This window comes from Dromiciops gliroides, chromosome 2 (assembly GCF_019393635.1).
Source record: "Dromiciops gliroides isolate mDroGli1 chromosome 2, mDroGli1.pri, whole genome shotgun sequence".
Classification (NCBI taxonomy): Eukaryota; Metazoa; Chordata; class Mammalia; order Microbiotheria; family Microbiotheriidae; genus Dromiciops; species Dromiciops gliroides.
In genome coordinates, this window is record NC_057862.1 from 252,973,968 (window position 1) to 252,991,418 (window position 17,451).

At 35.9% G+C, this 17,451-nt stretch overlaps 1 protein-coding gene across 1 annotated transcript in view; it reads left to right on the top strand.

Moving 5' to 3' along the window:
- Positions 1–1,454: 1,454 nt before the first annotated feature.
- Positions 1,455–17,451, top strand: part of RHOJ (ras homolog family member J) — a 127,886-nt gene continuing 111,889 nt past the window's right edge. Inside the window, exon 1 of the mRNA XM_043986538.1 lies at positions 1,455–2,114. Coding sequence (XP_043842473.1) covers positions 1,940–2,114 — 175 coding nt within the window. The 5' untranslated portion in view covers positions 1,455–1,939. The remainder of the gene's footprint in view (positions 2,115–17,451) is intronic.

Here is a 17,451-nt window from a genome sequence, read left to right on the forward strand (position 1 = left end):
ATCATCTCTCACAATATCCTCCTAACTGGTCTCCTTGACTTCAGTCTCTTCCCCTTCTAATCAATCCATCCATCCATGGTTGCCAAATTGACAGTCCTAAAGTGTTTATCACTCCCCTGCTCAAGAAGTTGCAGTGGCTCCCTATTTCTTCGAGATTCAAATACAAACTCTTATGTTTAGCATTTAAAGCCCTTCACAATCTACTTTCAATCTATCTTTCCAAAATGATTTCACACTACTTTCCCTCATGAACTCTATGTTCCAGCCAAATTGACAAACTTATGGTTCCCTAAATGAGACATCCCATCTGCTGTCTGTCCATTACACTGGCTGTTTCCCATGACCAAAATGCTCTTCCTTTCCACCTCCAAACCTTGGTCCTTTCAATCAATTAACAATTCTTAAGTGCCCACTATGTGGCAGGCAAATGCCAGCTCCTATGAGACTTTTCCTATTTCTTCCCCTTACCCCCTAGCTGTTAGTGTTGTGTCCAACCACCCTGAAAAATAATTTTGTATTTATTTTGCACATTTTGCATTTGCTCGTGTGTGTTGTTTTCCCAAAAGAATAAAATCTCCTGGAAGGCAGGAAATGTTTCCTTTTCATCTTGTTATCCCTTAGCACTTAGCACAGCACCAGGAACTCAATAAAGGTTTACTGTGTCTAACCGAATCCAGAATAAATAGGCCAAAACAAAATCTCAACATTTAAAATTTGAACTAATCCAAAAACCTACCCTCCAAATGGGTTAAATGTGTGTGACACATATGTTCATCATTCACTAATAAAGAGAAGTAAACGCCAACTATTTTTCTCATGAGTTCAGCTGAATGATCTATTTCTTATGTGTGATTATAAAACTGCTTATATCTGGAAGAAGTTTTAATTTCGAGTGCAAGTGTGGCAATTTATAAAGCTGGTACACACACACACACACACACACACACACACTACAGCTATGATGTTTGGGGGAGAAATTAAAATTTCCTTCAAAACAATTATAACCCTAGAGAGTTTTCTTCTTTATGACAAGGAAGAGGGAAAGTTTAAGGATTCTGAGTTGAACGCCTAAAGAACTGCTCCTTTTTAATTTGCCAAGCTTTTTAGGATAAGTCGGCGCCGGGGTGATGTCATCTGTTATCTCATACTTGATGGTGCAGTTCTCTCGCGCTTAATTAAGCTGATTCCCTTGTTTTCTGCATTAGACGGCACTCCCCACTCTGCCTGTTCTCATCCGTTTCTCTTTAGCCAGAGGAGCGAGCAGCCAGCCCCCCTTCCAGCCGTGGAAGAAAGAGGAAGTGTCTCAACTTCTGGCCGCAGTGGGACCTCTAGTGTTGACTCGCTGTCCTGGCACAGAGAAGTACAAACACACAGACTGCTCATTGTTTGGAGCCCTTCACCAGCCCACTCATCCTAATATGGAATGCAGCAGGAAACCCATGATTTCCTGACACTTAGCAAGCTGGAGAAAGAAAGGAAAAACTCCATTAAAAAAAAAAAAACCCGGCTTTCCTCCATGTTAGATGTGAAATGGAAAATGGGAAGGATTTAGAAGAAATCCCTGGTGTCTCCAGCCAAGTTGGAGAAAGGGAGGAAAGAGGGAAAGCTTCAGGCTGCTGCTATCTTTGAAAATCACAGTAAACACCCAGATCTCTAGGAAAATGAGGGTGTCTTGATTCAAACGGACAGGGGAAAGACAAGCTTATTTTATTTTTTCTTCCAAAGCGGACATTCTTCCCCCACCCCCACCCCCCACCCATTTTTTTTTTTTTTTACCAGCATGGTAAAGTGAGAGGGCAAACAGCAGCAACCTGGAAAATGTTGTCTGAGCCAAGAGTACCCAGCTAAGCGAGGGTAAACACAACCTGGGCGCTCACTCTGGTTTTTCTTCATGCGCTCCTAGAAGAACTTGGAGAATCAGGAGTAGCCCCCAGTAAGAATGAACTGCAAAGAGGAAAGAGAGCAAAGTGGCTGCCCCAGCGAGGACGTGAAGAAACCACTGAAGTGTGTGGTGGTCGGGGATGGTGCGGTGGGGAAAACCTGCTTACTGATGAGTTATGCCAATGACGCCTTCCCAGAGGAGTACGTGCCTACCGTGTTTGACCACTATGCAGGTAAGGACAACTTTTTGTGACATGCGGAAAATACACAACGACCATCACCGTGCTCAAACGATCGAAGGGGTGGGGGGGTGGGAGATATCCCTTCTTCAAACAAGTGTATTTCAGCCACTGTTCTGTAATTGTCTAATAAGATGACATAAGAGAATAATGAAGAGGAGGACGGAGAGACAGACATTATCAAAGTAGAGTTCAAAGACACCAGTCTAACTTCTCGGATTGTTGTGAGATTCAGGACAGGAAGTAAGCCAGATCCTTTAGTCTGATAAACCAAGGAGAGCTAGTAAGTCGATTTAAGTCACTTTTTATTTTTATTTTTTTTAAGTCACTATGTAGTGTTGGGGGAAAAAAATAACCTAAATTTTCATTTGGGTCTTTAGGCTATTGCCATTAAGTTTGAAGGATCGTTGGTTTTAAAATGCAACATTATTTCCGTAGCATTTTACACATCCCCCCAAAAAGCCTTTATCCATATGTTTTGCATAAACATGTTCACCCTGCAACTTTTTTCAAGTGATATCATATATGTGTAAGGCACTTTGCAAAGTTTAAAGCACAATATGATTCAAATATACTGTGCCATTCAAATGTCCATGGATGTTTAGCAAAAATTGATGAACACTATCATTGAATGGACTCATTTTTCTATCATAGTCACTAGTAATCCAAAAATTTTATTTTGCCATATGAATTGGTGTATGTTAATAATAAAAAGGTTTATGTAGTTATCATCTAGCTACCATGTACCTTGAAGCAAAAGACATGGTTTCATTATTTTATTTCTTATTAATAGTCACACAGTATAGTAGAAAGACCACTGTCTTAAAAGTCAGAGGACTTGGGTTCAAATATTGTTCCTGCCCTTTATTACCAATGTGACTTAGGAAAGTCACTTAACTCTGGAACTTCATTTCTCCTTCTGAGCAATTAGATTAAATGTCCCCGAAGTCCCTTCTAAATCTATGGTTCTGTGATAAAAGCCTAGAATGTCCAATGGGAAAAGCAGAGCAGATCAATTCAAAATTAATGAAAGATCTGTTAAGCACAAGATACTGCATAGGGCATAAAAGAATCACAAAGCATAGTAATTTGCAATTTTGTATAATCGAAAGAGTACTGGATTAACTGTTCAGATTTTGGCTCTGTCACTTACTTCCTGTGTGCCCTTGGCAAGGTGTTCAATTTCTCTAGACCTCCCATCATTCATCTAAACCATGAAGAGGTTGAATAGGTGTTCCCTAAAGTCCCTTGCACTTCTAAATCTATATTGTGGTAGTGCTGGAGTCAAAATGTCATTCTTTTAACTGATTTATGCTTTCCAGGATGTTCTAAAGTGTGGGTGTGAACAGTCCATTGGATTAGAAATTACTTCAATGTTAAACTTTTACATTGAGATACTTACTTTTCCTTATGATTTAGTATTCCATAGCAATCATAGGATCTAGGATTTGAGAGATTCAACAAACCTAAAATCTTATTAGACCCTTCAAAAGCAGATTAGCAAAAAACCTTCAAATTGCTTTCCTTAGGACATTACTTCTAAACAGAGTTCTCATAATAACATCTTTTCAGAGATTTGGGATTTTGCAATAGGAAAAATTTATCTATGTGCACCTTGGCTTTGGGTCAGGTTTAACAAAAGGGAAATAGCCAACAGGAAACCTGAGTAATTGTTTGGTTTGCTCCATGACCAACTGAAGCCCTCTTTCCATAGGAAGTAGCCTCTTTTCTAGAAATAAACAATCACCTAAGTCACCCCCCTCCACCTCCATTTATATGATTTAGGGTCTGTATTATGCAGAAGACAAAAACAATCCATTCCTCCCCAATCCCGTCTTTCCAAAGTCACAGTGAAAATAACTGGTCACTTCCCAATAGAACTTTTATTGTATTTGCAAAAAACCTAAAAACAAAATTTTGTTCATGATTCCCTGAAGCCCTTTCTGAAAGTATAATCACTGTACCTCAGCCCCCAATAATATTTTAACAAAAATAGCCGATAGATAAGAATGGGTAGGTCATTACTGACCACCATTGACAATATAAGTAATTTTAAGAAATCGAGTGCCTAAACCTTGCCATGTATCTACAGAAAGTTACTCACGGTCCAGACTCCACTAAGCGGAGGCAAACTTCCTTCTTGCTGCAAAAAAGACACAACATGATTGGAATTCTGCTTCAGAAAGGTACAAAACAAAGGAAGAATCTAAACTCTGAACAGTGTCCAGTCATTTATAAAAGTCCTATCTAAATACCAATATACTATTTCAACCATGTTTCAAAACAAACTGAGACTGTGAAGCAAAAAAAGAAGAAATAAAGATTTTTAAGAAGTAGAAATGGCAAAAAAAAAAAATGAGATTACATATCATTAGAATATAATGATACTATGGCTTATCTATAGAATCTACAATGATTCTAAGATTTGCATCTAGAATCAGGGAGATCTGAGTTCAAATCCAGCCTCAGACACTTACTAACTGTGTGACTCTGGGCAAATCACTTCACCTCTATTTGCCACAGTTTCCACAACTGTAAAATGAGGTTAATGATAACAACTGTGTCCCTGGGTTGTTATGAAGATAAAATGAGATAATATTTGAAAAGTGCTATCTTTTCAAACAACAAAGTGCTAGATAAATTAAATAATAATAATATAATTATGCATGGCATGATCCCATTAGATTTTGTGAAGGATTTTGGTTACTGTTTGTTTATTTTACCTATCTACAAAGTATGTCCACCTCTGAAATGAAATATAGTACCTAACACAGCATTTTACACAGTTTGTTGTTGTTTATTCATTTTCAGTTGCGTCCAAATCTTTGTGAAACTTTCAGGGTTTTCTTGGGAAAGATAACCAGCTTATTTTACAGATAAGGAAATTGAGGCAAACAGGATTAAGTGACTTGCCCAAGGTCACACAAGTAATAAATATCTGAGACTGGATTTGAACTCAGACCCTCCTGACTCCCTGCACAGCACTCTATCCACTGTGCCACCTAGCTGCTCCCTTACACATAGTAAGTGCTCAGTAAAGATATATGTCTCCTTTCCAATACATTAGCCTTTTAAGCATACTTATGAACAAATGGTATTAACTGGAGCAAAAAGAGTTAACAACTCTGAAACATAAAAGACTTGATTTCAAATCCCACCTCTCACTCACTATCTGTGCCACCTTGGGCAAGCTATTTAACTTCCACAGATGTTAGTGACTTCATCTACAAAATGAGAGCTTGGACTAGGTAGCCCTAAGTTTCCTTTCAACTCTGCACCTTTGATCTCCAGTGGTGATTGGAAAGGAAATGAAGAATATATACAGTTGTAAAGAGAGTGTCATACTACGAAAAGGCTACTGGACACTGATTCCCAGTCCTAGACTGTAAACTCCATGGCAGCAGGGTCTAATTTCATCTTTGAAACTCAGCTACTCTCACACAATATTAACTGCACTTTAAATTATAAAGCACAATTTCTGATAACACTTGGGAGCAGAGAGAAATACTGCAAAATCAGAGAACAATAGGGTGTCACAATTCCAAAAGGATTTGGAGCCCTCCTCCCTAGGGATGAGTATTGTCATTAAAATGTCATCATCCCCTGTATGCTAGAATTAAGATGTTTCTTCTAACACCATTCATATGTCTGCATTTAGATTGTGAACTGGAAGAACATATGTGATTACGGAATGGAAGGTACTGAAGGAAATATGCTTATGCATATTAAGGTGGAACACACAGGCTGTCAATTGGTCATTAGAAAGATTTTACTAATGGTGATCATTAGACCTGAAAATGAGTGAATAGGGAAATAGGAAAGTCTATGGAATCTCCAACTCAGACATCCTTTTAAAAAAATAGATTTTGAAGGATGTTTTAGTTATGGAACTGTCTTTTGGCAGTGGGATAACCTCCCAAAGCCTCTTCTCATTCTGAGGCTAAAACTATCCCTTTCTCTCATTTCCTAAAGAGATTCTCCAAGTATAGAGTTTCTGTATTTCTAATTGAGTTAAATATGAATCCATAGAGGTGGTTATAAGAAGGTGGCAGGCAAAGATATATGATCAATTCTAAAAACCCAAAACAAAATCAGTAATGTTTATTAATTACCCACACACCAAATTTCCAAATCCACAATACTAGGTGAAGTCAGTTTCTGAGACAAACATTCCCCTCAACCTTATCTAGTCAGACTTAATGGAAGCTTCCAGATCCCACATAAAATGAAAGTCCCTATTACCCAGAAATATTCTGCTTTCCTCTCAATCCAGTCCCACTTAACCCATGATGAATCTTTATTCAAAATCACACCAAATTTTATACCCCTCACAGGATAATGTCAGCCCTTTCAGTTCCTTAGAAGCAATATTCCCACTCTGGTTGTAATCAACCTTTTGATTCACTTTGAGGAAATAACTTTCAATTCAAATGCCCATTGCATTCTGGGTCATTGAAAACTTCTCTTTCAGTGATAAAGAAATCACTAAATAGGAGCCACCCTTCTAAATCCTATTAGCCCTCAGATAAACAGAAATGTTGGAAGAGCAGGCTAGATAGTAAGAAAAGGGCCCCCAGTTTTATGGATAGCTCCAGCACCTCATAAATACTTGTTGAATTGAATGTTGTATCACCCAGAATCTAAGTTAAGAAAAAAATATAATTCCTTTACTATTTCCCAGAGGAGATATAAACAAGTGCATGTATAGCATGAAATAATATGATTGCCAACAAATCTATCTTCATAGAGTAAGAGAGTTGGAATTTTAATTGGATAATAGACAAGAGTTCTGTATAGGTTACTAGAAATACCACAACAGGTAGGTTAAAAAAATTAAAAGCAAGAGAAATGCTATGGGTCTTATCTATTGTCATTTGTCACTACCTATCTTTATCAGGTTTCACCTATCAACCAGTTCATACAATGTATAAATTTATGAATGTCTCATGAAGTAATGATGAAGTTGGAAAGATGGTACAAAGGTAATATCAACAGTTAAGCTATTTCAGATTTTGTTTTAAAATGGAAAAAATACAATGCTACCTCTTTCTACCCTTACCACCACCACCACCCTGACATTGACACCTCTGAACTTATTACTGCCCTGGAAAATCTGCCAAAAATGTGACTCCATTGTGGATGAAAACAAGTAGAGGGCATCCCTAAGAATCCACCAGATTTCTATGAAGAGCAAATTAATTTCAAAGTCAATACCTATTTGCCAAAGCAGCAGATAACTGGACCTTTAGACTTAGACTTAAAAGAAAAAAAACAAAACAAAACTTCTAGTTTTCATTTGAGTACCAGAACTCAGAATAATTTTCTGACCTATTGGGTTTCCAACCAGAGCAGGGCTGAGAAAGAAAGTCTGAGTCCAAATAGACTGATGTGGAAAGTGTTTTCCATATGGTCTCCAAGTGTGATCTCATTATACATCTCTGACTCCAACTCTCTGTGCACTTCCAAGGGAGAGTGCAAGATGTCCATAATGAACTTCAAAGCATTTTGTGATGTTTTATCGAGGCCATATTTCTTTTCACATACTACCCTAACTTTGAATTTCTCAGTAGATATTTCACTATGGAAGAATCCTCATCAATTAATGTCAGGCATGTTACAAAACTCATCTGTTTTCACTTCTGCTTTTGAGCTTAATTTTTACTAGATTTTGTCAAATGACATAAGTTCTTATTGAGCAAAGTTCATATGCTACTTGCTTAAATAGCCATTTTCATTGATCTGCATTTTAGAATTGGTTTTACCTCAAAGATTGCCTTCTACATTGGCTCCTCTCTTTAAACATCATCCACTTGAGATTCTCTGGCATAAGCTATCTAATTTGGAAACTTATTGTCGATATATACCTGACCAAGCTTCCTCAACTCAAGCTTCCTCTCTTCATAATATAACAAAACTGTTTTAAATGTCTAAAATTTGCCAGGTGGTGATAGACATCTGTGGTCCCTGCTGCTAGAGAGGCTGAGGCTGGTAGTTCATTTTAGTGTAGTAATTCTGATTAACAGTAGGGATGAAAGCAATTAGATATCTGCACAAAGTCCAGCCTTAAAATGGTAAGCCCCAGGGAATAGAGGGCCATCAGGTTCACCTAAAGAAAAACAAACCAGTGATGCACTTCTAGCCTGGGCAAGAGAGGGAGTTTGTTATTCAATTGTTTTTCAGTCTTGTCTAACTCTTCATGACCCCATTTGGGGTTTTCTTGGCAAAGAGACTGGAACTGTTTGCCATTTCCTTCCCCAAATCTTTTTACAATTGAGGAAATTGAGGAACACAGGGTTAAGTAACTTGCTCAAGGTCACACAGCTAGTAGGTTTCTGAGGCCAGATTTGAACTCAGGGAGATGAGTCTTCATGACTCTGGGCCTGGCACTTTTCCACTGAGACTAGAAGACCTAGTCTCAAAAACAAAGCAAAATAAAGTATAAAATTCAGTCACATTACCAGACACGAAGAGAGAATATGGAAAGGACTTCAGTTCTTCCTCTGACCTTTGATATCATCAGTATAGTTACTCTCCCCACCAATGCAAGTTGAAACCCACCTGCACCTTCTTATATCATTCTTGTCAATGTCCTTCTATGAAGTATCTACCCAATGTACTTGCTAGTCATTCCTCTCAGTTAATGCTTCCCAGTGCTAAAACCTTGTCTGTGAAACTCTTTGACCTCTAAATGAATGGTGGCCTAGGCATAAAGCATCACGAACAGATAGTAATCAAGATGTACAAGAACGAAAAAAATATCCATTGGTTACGTGAAAACAACTGGTGTGTGTATAAGGAGGTTAGGTAGCAGAGTAGATAGATTCCTAAATATGGAGTCAGAAAGAACTGAGTTAACATTCTGTTTCAGATACTTATTAGCTGTGCGACTGGGCAATCATGTCACTGCTGTCTGCCCCAGTTTCTCTATCTGTAAAGCAGGGATAATAATAGAATCAACCACCCCCACCCCCGGGGTTACTGTAAGAATCAAAAATAGATAGTATTTGAAAGTACTTTTCAAACATCAAAGCACTATAAAAATGCAAGCTATTATTACCATTTAAGGAACATTTCTATTAGAGTTTTAACTTCTGAATCTCCATATACAATCTTTTGTCAGCCAAAAGTAATTTGGTATTCTAACATTTGTACAATGATGGTTTGAGACATCTGCTTTGCTCTTCCATATAAAAAATTGTGGGTTGGTTTATTTTTTTGGTGGAGGGGAAGGCCCCCACCTTTGATGAAAGGCTTGGATTCCTTAAAAATACAGTGATTTTTGGAAAAACCAATAATTTTCGGAAAAGGAAATACACAGTGCCTCTGAGGCTTGCTTTCTGTGGTTGTTGGTTCTGTTGGGCTCATGCAGTGGTGTACAGTAGTGGGCAACAGTAGGAATTATATTGACAATTTCTGCCACAATTTCAGAGGGAAATGGATACTCAGGAGGCCAAACCACAGTGTATTTGTGGTTATGCTGAAGAGTGATTTCTTTCATGTGGGAATATGGCAAGAAAGAGCAGATAGGAAGGCAGACAAATAAAGCATCTGTTACTGGAGTGGCATTTTACAGAGAATGTTGAAAAAGCCAAGTTCCCAAGGTTAGAAACCGTGTCTGGAGTTCATGAACTGTCCACTGTTCCAGCTTTTAGCTTGGCAGCAAGCCAAGTGCTATGACCAATTCAATCGTGAAAGGACAGGTCCTCTGCAAACAAGTCTTTTAGTTCTATACAGCCTTACTATTATTGCTCCTCCCCCTAAGAAATCGCCCTCAAATGTCACTATATAACAACTATACATAATGGGGCTTCAGATAAAGAGCATTTAATTATTAACACTGTTGCATTCAAAATTTGTATTCCTCTCTCCTCCCTTTCTCTTTCCTTTTTCCTTCTTCCTTTCCCCTCCATCTCCCTCTCTCACTCACTATTTGTCTCTCTACCTGTCCCTTTGTCCATTTCTCTCTCTTTCCCCTCTCTAGTTGTTTTTTCCCTATCCTTCCCCCTTCTCCCATTTTCTTCATGTCTCCCTCTTTCTCTCTACTCCCTCCTTCTATAATTCTATGGAAAAAAGTAGGTAGAAAAAAAATAGCCAAGACAAACATAGGAAAATCGTGTTAATCAAGACATACAAAGTACAGATCACACTTTGTGGATCACACTCTAGTGTCAGGAAAAAAAAAAAGGTTAGAAGAGTTCTTGTAACTCAGTCTTCCTAGGAAAAAAATGCTTTGGGGCTTCTTAAATTAATACAACTGAGTTTTACTAGGTTTCCTTGATTTAAAAAAAAGATGATGGGAGATACTGAGTTTTGGATTTGATAATAGTCTATTCTAAAGCACTTCACCACAAAACATCATTCTAAAAAATGCTTCATGAACATGCCCAATTTGAACATAAAAATGGACCTGATTCATAGATCCATGTATATTCGTGTTCATCCTTTAGCACCATGGCCCTCCTACTGGTTTTATTTAGAGTGATTAAATAAACTTTAAACTACAATATCTTGGGGGAAAAAACCTACAAGAACTTCAGTCTTTACATTTGAATTCCCCTCTGCTCATATAATACAATATGGTGCTATAAACATTCAATTCACTGACTATTTATTAAACACCTAGGCAGAACTCTGTACTAACTAGACCTTGGGGCAGATAAAATGCATCTCTACCCTCATGGAGTATACTGGAGACCATGATACCTTGTGAATCTGAAGAGCCACTACAAGAACATGAACTCTGGTCAATGAAAAAGAAAACAATTCAAAGGCTAACACAGGCCTTCCTTGGGCTTAAGAGAGGTCGCCTTCCTCAGGTAAAATTATATGAGCTGACTCTTATTTTACCATCATAACAAAGTTATAAAAGAAAGATACGTTCTGAACCAAAAGACTTTATGTCCAACTGTTTCTAGAAATGACAAGAGTACTAATCAATAATTTAACCAACTAGAAATAACTATATAAGATATAAGGTAGAGATAACAATTAAAAGAAGGCAATATAATAATAAATCACACTCACAAACATCTTTTATTTGAATAAAAGAAATCTCTAAGTTTCTGAGCACCACGTGGTACTTTTGCAAAACTTGATCATGTTCTGAGTCACAGAGAAATTATAAATAAATATAAAGAGCAAAACTACTAAGCACATCTTTTGCTGGCCATAAAAAATATAGGAAATACAAGCAAGAGATAGAAACCTTATAGACTCAGATGGAAATTTAATAATTTAATAATGACATTAAATAATTAGTGGATCAAAGAATAATACATAAAAGCAATTATTGACTGCTTGAAAGAGAATAATAATGGGAAAACATGCCAAAATTTATCAGATGAAACTAAGACAGTTTTCAGAGGAAAAAATCTATCTCTGATAACATTTTAACAAAATAGAAAAAGAGAAAATTGATGACCTGAGTATGCAATTTTTAAAAATTAGAAAATCAACCAAATAACCTAATATAAGCACAGAAGAGGAAAACTGAGAATTTGGAGAGAAATAAATAAAATGCAAAAGAAAATATAGAAATTGAAAACAACAATAACTAAATAGAGGAAAATAAAATTGCTGAAACAAAAAAGACAAAAGCACAAAGGAAAAAAGTCAGAATATACTATATACAATTAAATGCTAGCAAAATGGAAGATTTAAAAGAAATGGAGTATTAGTTACAAAAATGTGCAACACCCTGTTGCAATAATTAGTTCATCTTAAGCTTAGGGCAATATAATGGTATCATGTGGCTTCCTCATGTAAGCCTTTACAAAGTTTATTTTATACAAGAATATATGAATGCAACCATAATATCTCTGACCCCACCACCCCCAGTTAGGAAAATTCATAACATTCAGGCAGAGATTTGACTCTCTTCCTTGATTACATTTATGCCTATCTGGCCTCTTTGTTGTCAAAGCAAGATCAGGTTTCCAAAAATGTTTAGGTGATAAAGCAGTAGATTATATTACAATGTCTATAGGTACCCAGAGGAGAAGTTGGGGAATAAAGCAAACGTTTTCTCAGTCCTTGCATAGATATGTAAAACTGTTAGTTGCAATTTGAGTCTTCTCTTCTTGTATACCAATAGGACCAATGGCACTGCTCATATCTCCCTTCCCTGCCACAGCTCAATCCCATTTCTTTCTCCTCTTACTGGCCCTGGGCTGCCCATTCTTTCCAGCTCTGTATGATGCCATTCCTTTCTCCCTGCTTCTGGACTCTAGTAATGACTGAGATAGCTCCTTTTTATACAAGTTCCTTAGGGTGTGACCAAATTTCTCACATAACGGCCTTAATTGACTCAGTAAGGAGTACAGATCCAATTCGCCTTGAGTTCTGATTGAATTATTCGATCATAAAGTATTCTTACTTATCAAAGGTAATTACTTTTAAGTAGGGTAGAATGATAAATGGAGCCCTTACCAAATCTAACTTTTACAAACCCAAATTAACAGAACATGAAATAGAGATCATAAAATGAAATTAAATAAGCCAGAAAGAAACTACCATAGGAAAAAACTCCTCATTCAGATGAATTTCCTGAACCTTTTTATAGGCCTAAATAGCAATTAATGTCTATGCTATGTCAATTATTCCAAAAGTTTAGAAAGAAAATAATCTATGAAATTCCTTTTATGAGACAAATATGGTCTAAATACCTGAACTTGGTAAAGATATGATTAATGAATATTGATTCAAAATTTGAAAACAAATCTTAGTATAGTCGGATTCCAGAACATGACTGCATAGACTTATGGGAATTGCAGTCCAAAGGGACAAAATGGAATTTCCTCCAAGTAAAAATTACTGATGTCCCCTTGGACTAAAATTACTATAAATCCATGCAGCTACTTTCTAAAGTCTAATTACATTAGCAAAAAGCCATTAGCAAAATATCTTGTCTAACTCTCCATGACCCAATTTGGCATTTTCTTAGCAAAGATACTACAGTAGTTTGCCAGATCATTTTACCAAGGCAAATAGGGTTAAGTGACTTCCCCAGGGTCACATAGCTAGTAAGTGTCTAAGTCCAGATTTGAATTCAGGAAGATGAGTCTTCCTGACGCCAGGCCTCACTTTCTATCCAGCCACCTAGCTGTCCCATTCACTATAATTAGGTTATATTCATATCAGAGATGCAAGGATGGTACAACATTAGGAATATTTAATCCATTAAAAACAAAAATACCACAAACCACATAATTATATGACTAGATGCTACAAATGAATGAATAGATAGATAGATAAATAGATTAATGAATGAACAAATAAATGAAGAGATTAATCAATGAATAAAGAAGTAAATCAATAAATAAAGAAATTAGTGAATAAATAGATAAACTTTTTCTTTGTTTTTTGGGTTTTTTTGGTTTTTGCATGGCAATAAGGGTTAAGTGACCTGCGCAGGATCACACAGCTAGTCACATGTCAAGTGTCTGAGGCCGGATTTGAACCCAGGTCCTCCTGAATCCAAGGCCAGTGCTTTATCCACTGTGCCACCTAGCTACCCGCAAATAAATAAACTTTTAACAAGTACATCTTGCATTTATGCTTTAAAACTACAAAGCATAGACATAGAGAGATGAATGTAATGTGATTAAAAAACATGACTCTAAAACTAAAAGCTAACATTATGCACAGTGAAGAACCACTAGAAGCTTTCTCCCCCTATTATTTGACAAAATTTCAAAAATCCTACCAATGGCTATAAGGCAAGTAAATTAAAGGTAAAAATATTTACAAAGGACAGAAAATTATTACTGTTTTCAGATGACATGATGGTTTACATTGATAATCCTAGGGAATAATAAAGAAAATAATTGAGATAATCGCTATATGTAGTAGCCATGTGATTTCATTGGTACAAGGAACTTTCTAATAGAACAAACCAGGCCCCTTATCTGCACCATATTATAGAGCTGTGTGGAGCTATGAGAAGCTAAGGTATTTGTCCAGGATCACACAGCCAGAATGTGAGAAGCAGTACTTGAACCCCAATCTTCCTAGCTTGAAGACAGTTCTCTTTCAGTTGTGTTATTCTGCTTCTCAGGATGATTAGCAGGTCCTGAAAAGTAACAAGATATAAAATAAATATCCAAAAATCTTCAGTACTTCTGTATAGTGATAAGAAAATCCAGGAGGAAATAATAGAAAGGGAAATATCATTTGAAATAACTTCAAAATAAATAAAATGCCTGAGTTAAGCAGAATTGAAATGGATAAATAAATTATAAAATACTATTTGCAGAATTAAAAAATGACTTGAATAGCCATTGCTAATGGTTGTGCCACACAGATAAGATTAAAAAGTATAATACCTAATATAAAATATAAATTAAAAGTATAGTACCTAAATTAGTATACAGATTTGTGACTATACCCAAACAAATTACCAGTTGGATACTTTATAGGAATTATATAAAATAATGACAAAATTCATTGTGAAGCAGAAGAAAAAGGTTTAGAATCTCAAAGGAAATAATAAAAATAAAAGGTAAGAATGAACTGGAATAGTTAAATTATATTATAAGGCAGCATTTATCAAACTTATTTAATCCTGTTTTTGTTTTAAGTGAAGTGGAATAATAGAACAAGAATGAAAAACAAAATAAGCCAGTATTTGATAAAACTGAGAATCCCCAGTGGAGTCCGGCATCATTGGGAATAGGCTTTTGACACAAATAAATTGTTATCACATAACCTGAAGTATTTGAATGTGAAGTATACAAACTCAAAGTTGAACTATGCTTATTTAACAAAATACAATAATAATTCTCATATTTCCCAATATAATTCATTTTTGCAAGTACCATATAACGCATCAGTTTCCAAAAATATCTGCAATTCTTTTATTCATATATTAGTTTTATTGATGTGTTTTATTTTTATATTAGATACATTTGCAGATTACCCCAACTCCAAGAGGATTATTATGTAAAAAAAAAATTACCAAAATTAACAACAGTGATCTCATCTAGAACAACATTCCACATCTGTAGCATTACCACAAACTCTCTGTTTTTTAATTGTTTTATTAGCAAAAATCTATTTTCTCTCCCTTCCACCTCCAACCCCATTGGAAAAAAAAAGGAAAACAAATTCCTTGCAACAAATATTGCATATAGTCAAGCAAAACATTTTCCCTCATTGTCTGTATACAAAAATATGTTATGCACCCTAAATCTATCACCTTTCTGTCATAAGGTAGATAACATGTTTCCTCACTGGTCCTCTGAATCATGGATGGTCATTTTATTGATCAAAGTTGTTTGTCTTTGGGGGGGGGGCAGGGCAATGAGGGTTAAGTGACTTGCCCAGGATCACACAGCTAGTAAGTGTCAAGTATTTGAGGCCGGATTTGAACTCAGGTCCTCCTGAACCCAGGGACGATGCTTTAACCACTGCAACACCAAGCTGCCCCCAAAGTTGTTTGTCTTTACAGTGTTGTTATTCTGTGAGATGTACCACAACTTATACAACCATCCTCCAATTGATGGACATCTCTTTAGTTTCCAGTTTGGTCCATCAAAAAGACAGATATAAGTATTGTTCTACATATAGGACCTTTTCTTATTTCTTCGATCTCTTTTGGGTAGAGATAAGTCAATCAGTGGTATAGCATGTTCAATAACTTTCTGTATATAATTCTCATTGCTTTCCAGAATGCTTTCGCAGGTTCATCAACAGTGTATTATTGTACCTGTTTTTCCACAGACCCTCTAGCATTTGTCATTTTCCATCTTTGTCAATCTGATAAGTATAAAGTGGAATTTATGAATCACTTTAATTCACATTTTTCTGCATAGTCATGATTTGGGGCCTTCTTATGTAGATCTTGGTGGATTCCTAAATATTTTATACATACTGTGGTTATTTTAAATGAAATATATTTCTCTCTTCCTGCTGGAAAAAAGTGGGGCTAGGGAGAAGGGATGGGCCTTAGTTGTTTGTAGAAGAAAAGCACCTTATTAATAAAATCGGGAATGAAACAAAATATAGTGCATATTTCTGTTAAGGGGACTGGGGAGAGGGAACACACATTTATTAAGCACTTTCTATATGCCAGGCACTATGCTAAGCACTTCACAAATAGAAAAAAAAGAGAACTTTCCTTAAAATGATAAATGGTCTATATCTGAAACCAAAAGGTATTTTATATGTAACAGATAAACTAGCATACTTTCTGATAAAATTAGAGTTGAAAACAGAATGTTCATTGTCACCACTTCTATTTGACATAGTACTTAAAAGTCTGACCATCACAATAAGACAAGGGGAAAATATTGAGGGAATAAACATAGTTAAAGAAGAAACAAAATTATCACTTTGTCAATGAAATGATGGTTTACTTATCATTATAGAAAATTTTTAGAATTTTCAAAATATAAACTTGTCTAATTGTCATTTTATTGCCTCTAATTTTTAAAAATTGAAATGATATCCTTTTGATACCTATAATGGATATTTAACATTTAGAACATACTGCTAAGTTCTTTTTTTAATTATTTATTTATTTATCTATTCATTAATTAATTCATTTCTTTATCTATCTATTTGTTAAGATCATCACATTCGATCACTTTCCTCAGTCCAACCCTACCTGACTTGTCAAGAAGGACAAGCAAGATAGATTTTTTTCCAGATAAAATTAGATACAAGTTAATCTAATCATTTGCAAAAACAAACGTGAAGAAAAACACACTGAAACATCAAAAGGATCGATTGCACATCATATCAGGTTAACTGCAAGAATGGCTAAGTATGAAAGCCTCAATTTTATAGGAGAAATCTTGATTCAACAATTGATCTGGTTCAAACAATGATCAGAGAATCCTATGCAAAGCAGCTTTGAATAATTCCATTTGCAGATTTTATGGTGAAAAGGAGAATTGTCCATCTGTCTGAAGATCTTTGCAAACAATTATATGAGAAACCAAAATATGACCATTTGGTCACATATGCACAATATATCGGTGAAACTGACAGCAGAGATGTAGTACTTTACAAACATATTGATGGCAATGAAGATAAATGTTTAATATAATTGACAGGTTTTTAATGAAAATGAAAGAATTTCAGGAAACTGTATTAGATTCTGCACTGACAAAACTTAATCCATATCAGGATGAAATACTGCAAACATTCTACTTTAAAATATGAACCCTTGGGGCGGCTAGGTGGCACAGTAGATAGAGCACCGGCCCTGGAGTCAGGAGTACCTGAGTTCAAATCCGGCCTCAGACACTTAATACTTACTAGCTGTGTGACCCTGGGCAAGTTACTTAACTCCAATTGCCTCACTTAAAAAAAATATATATGAACCCTT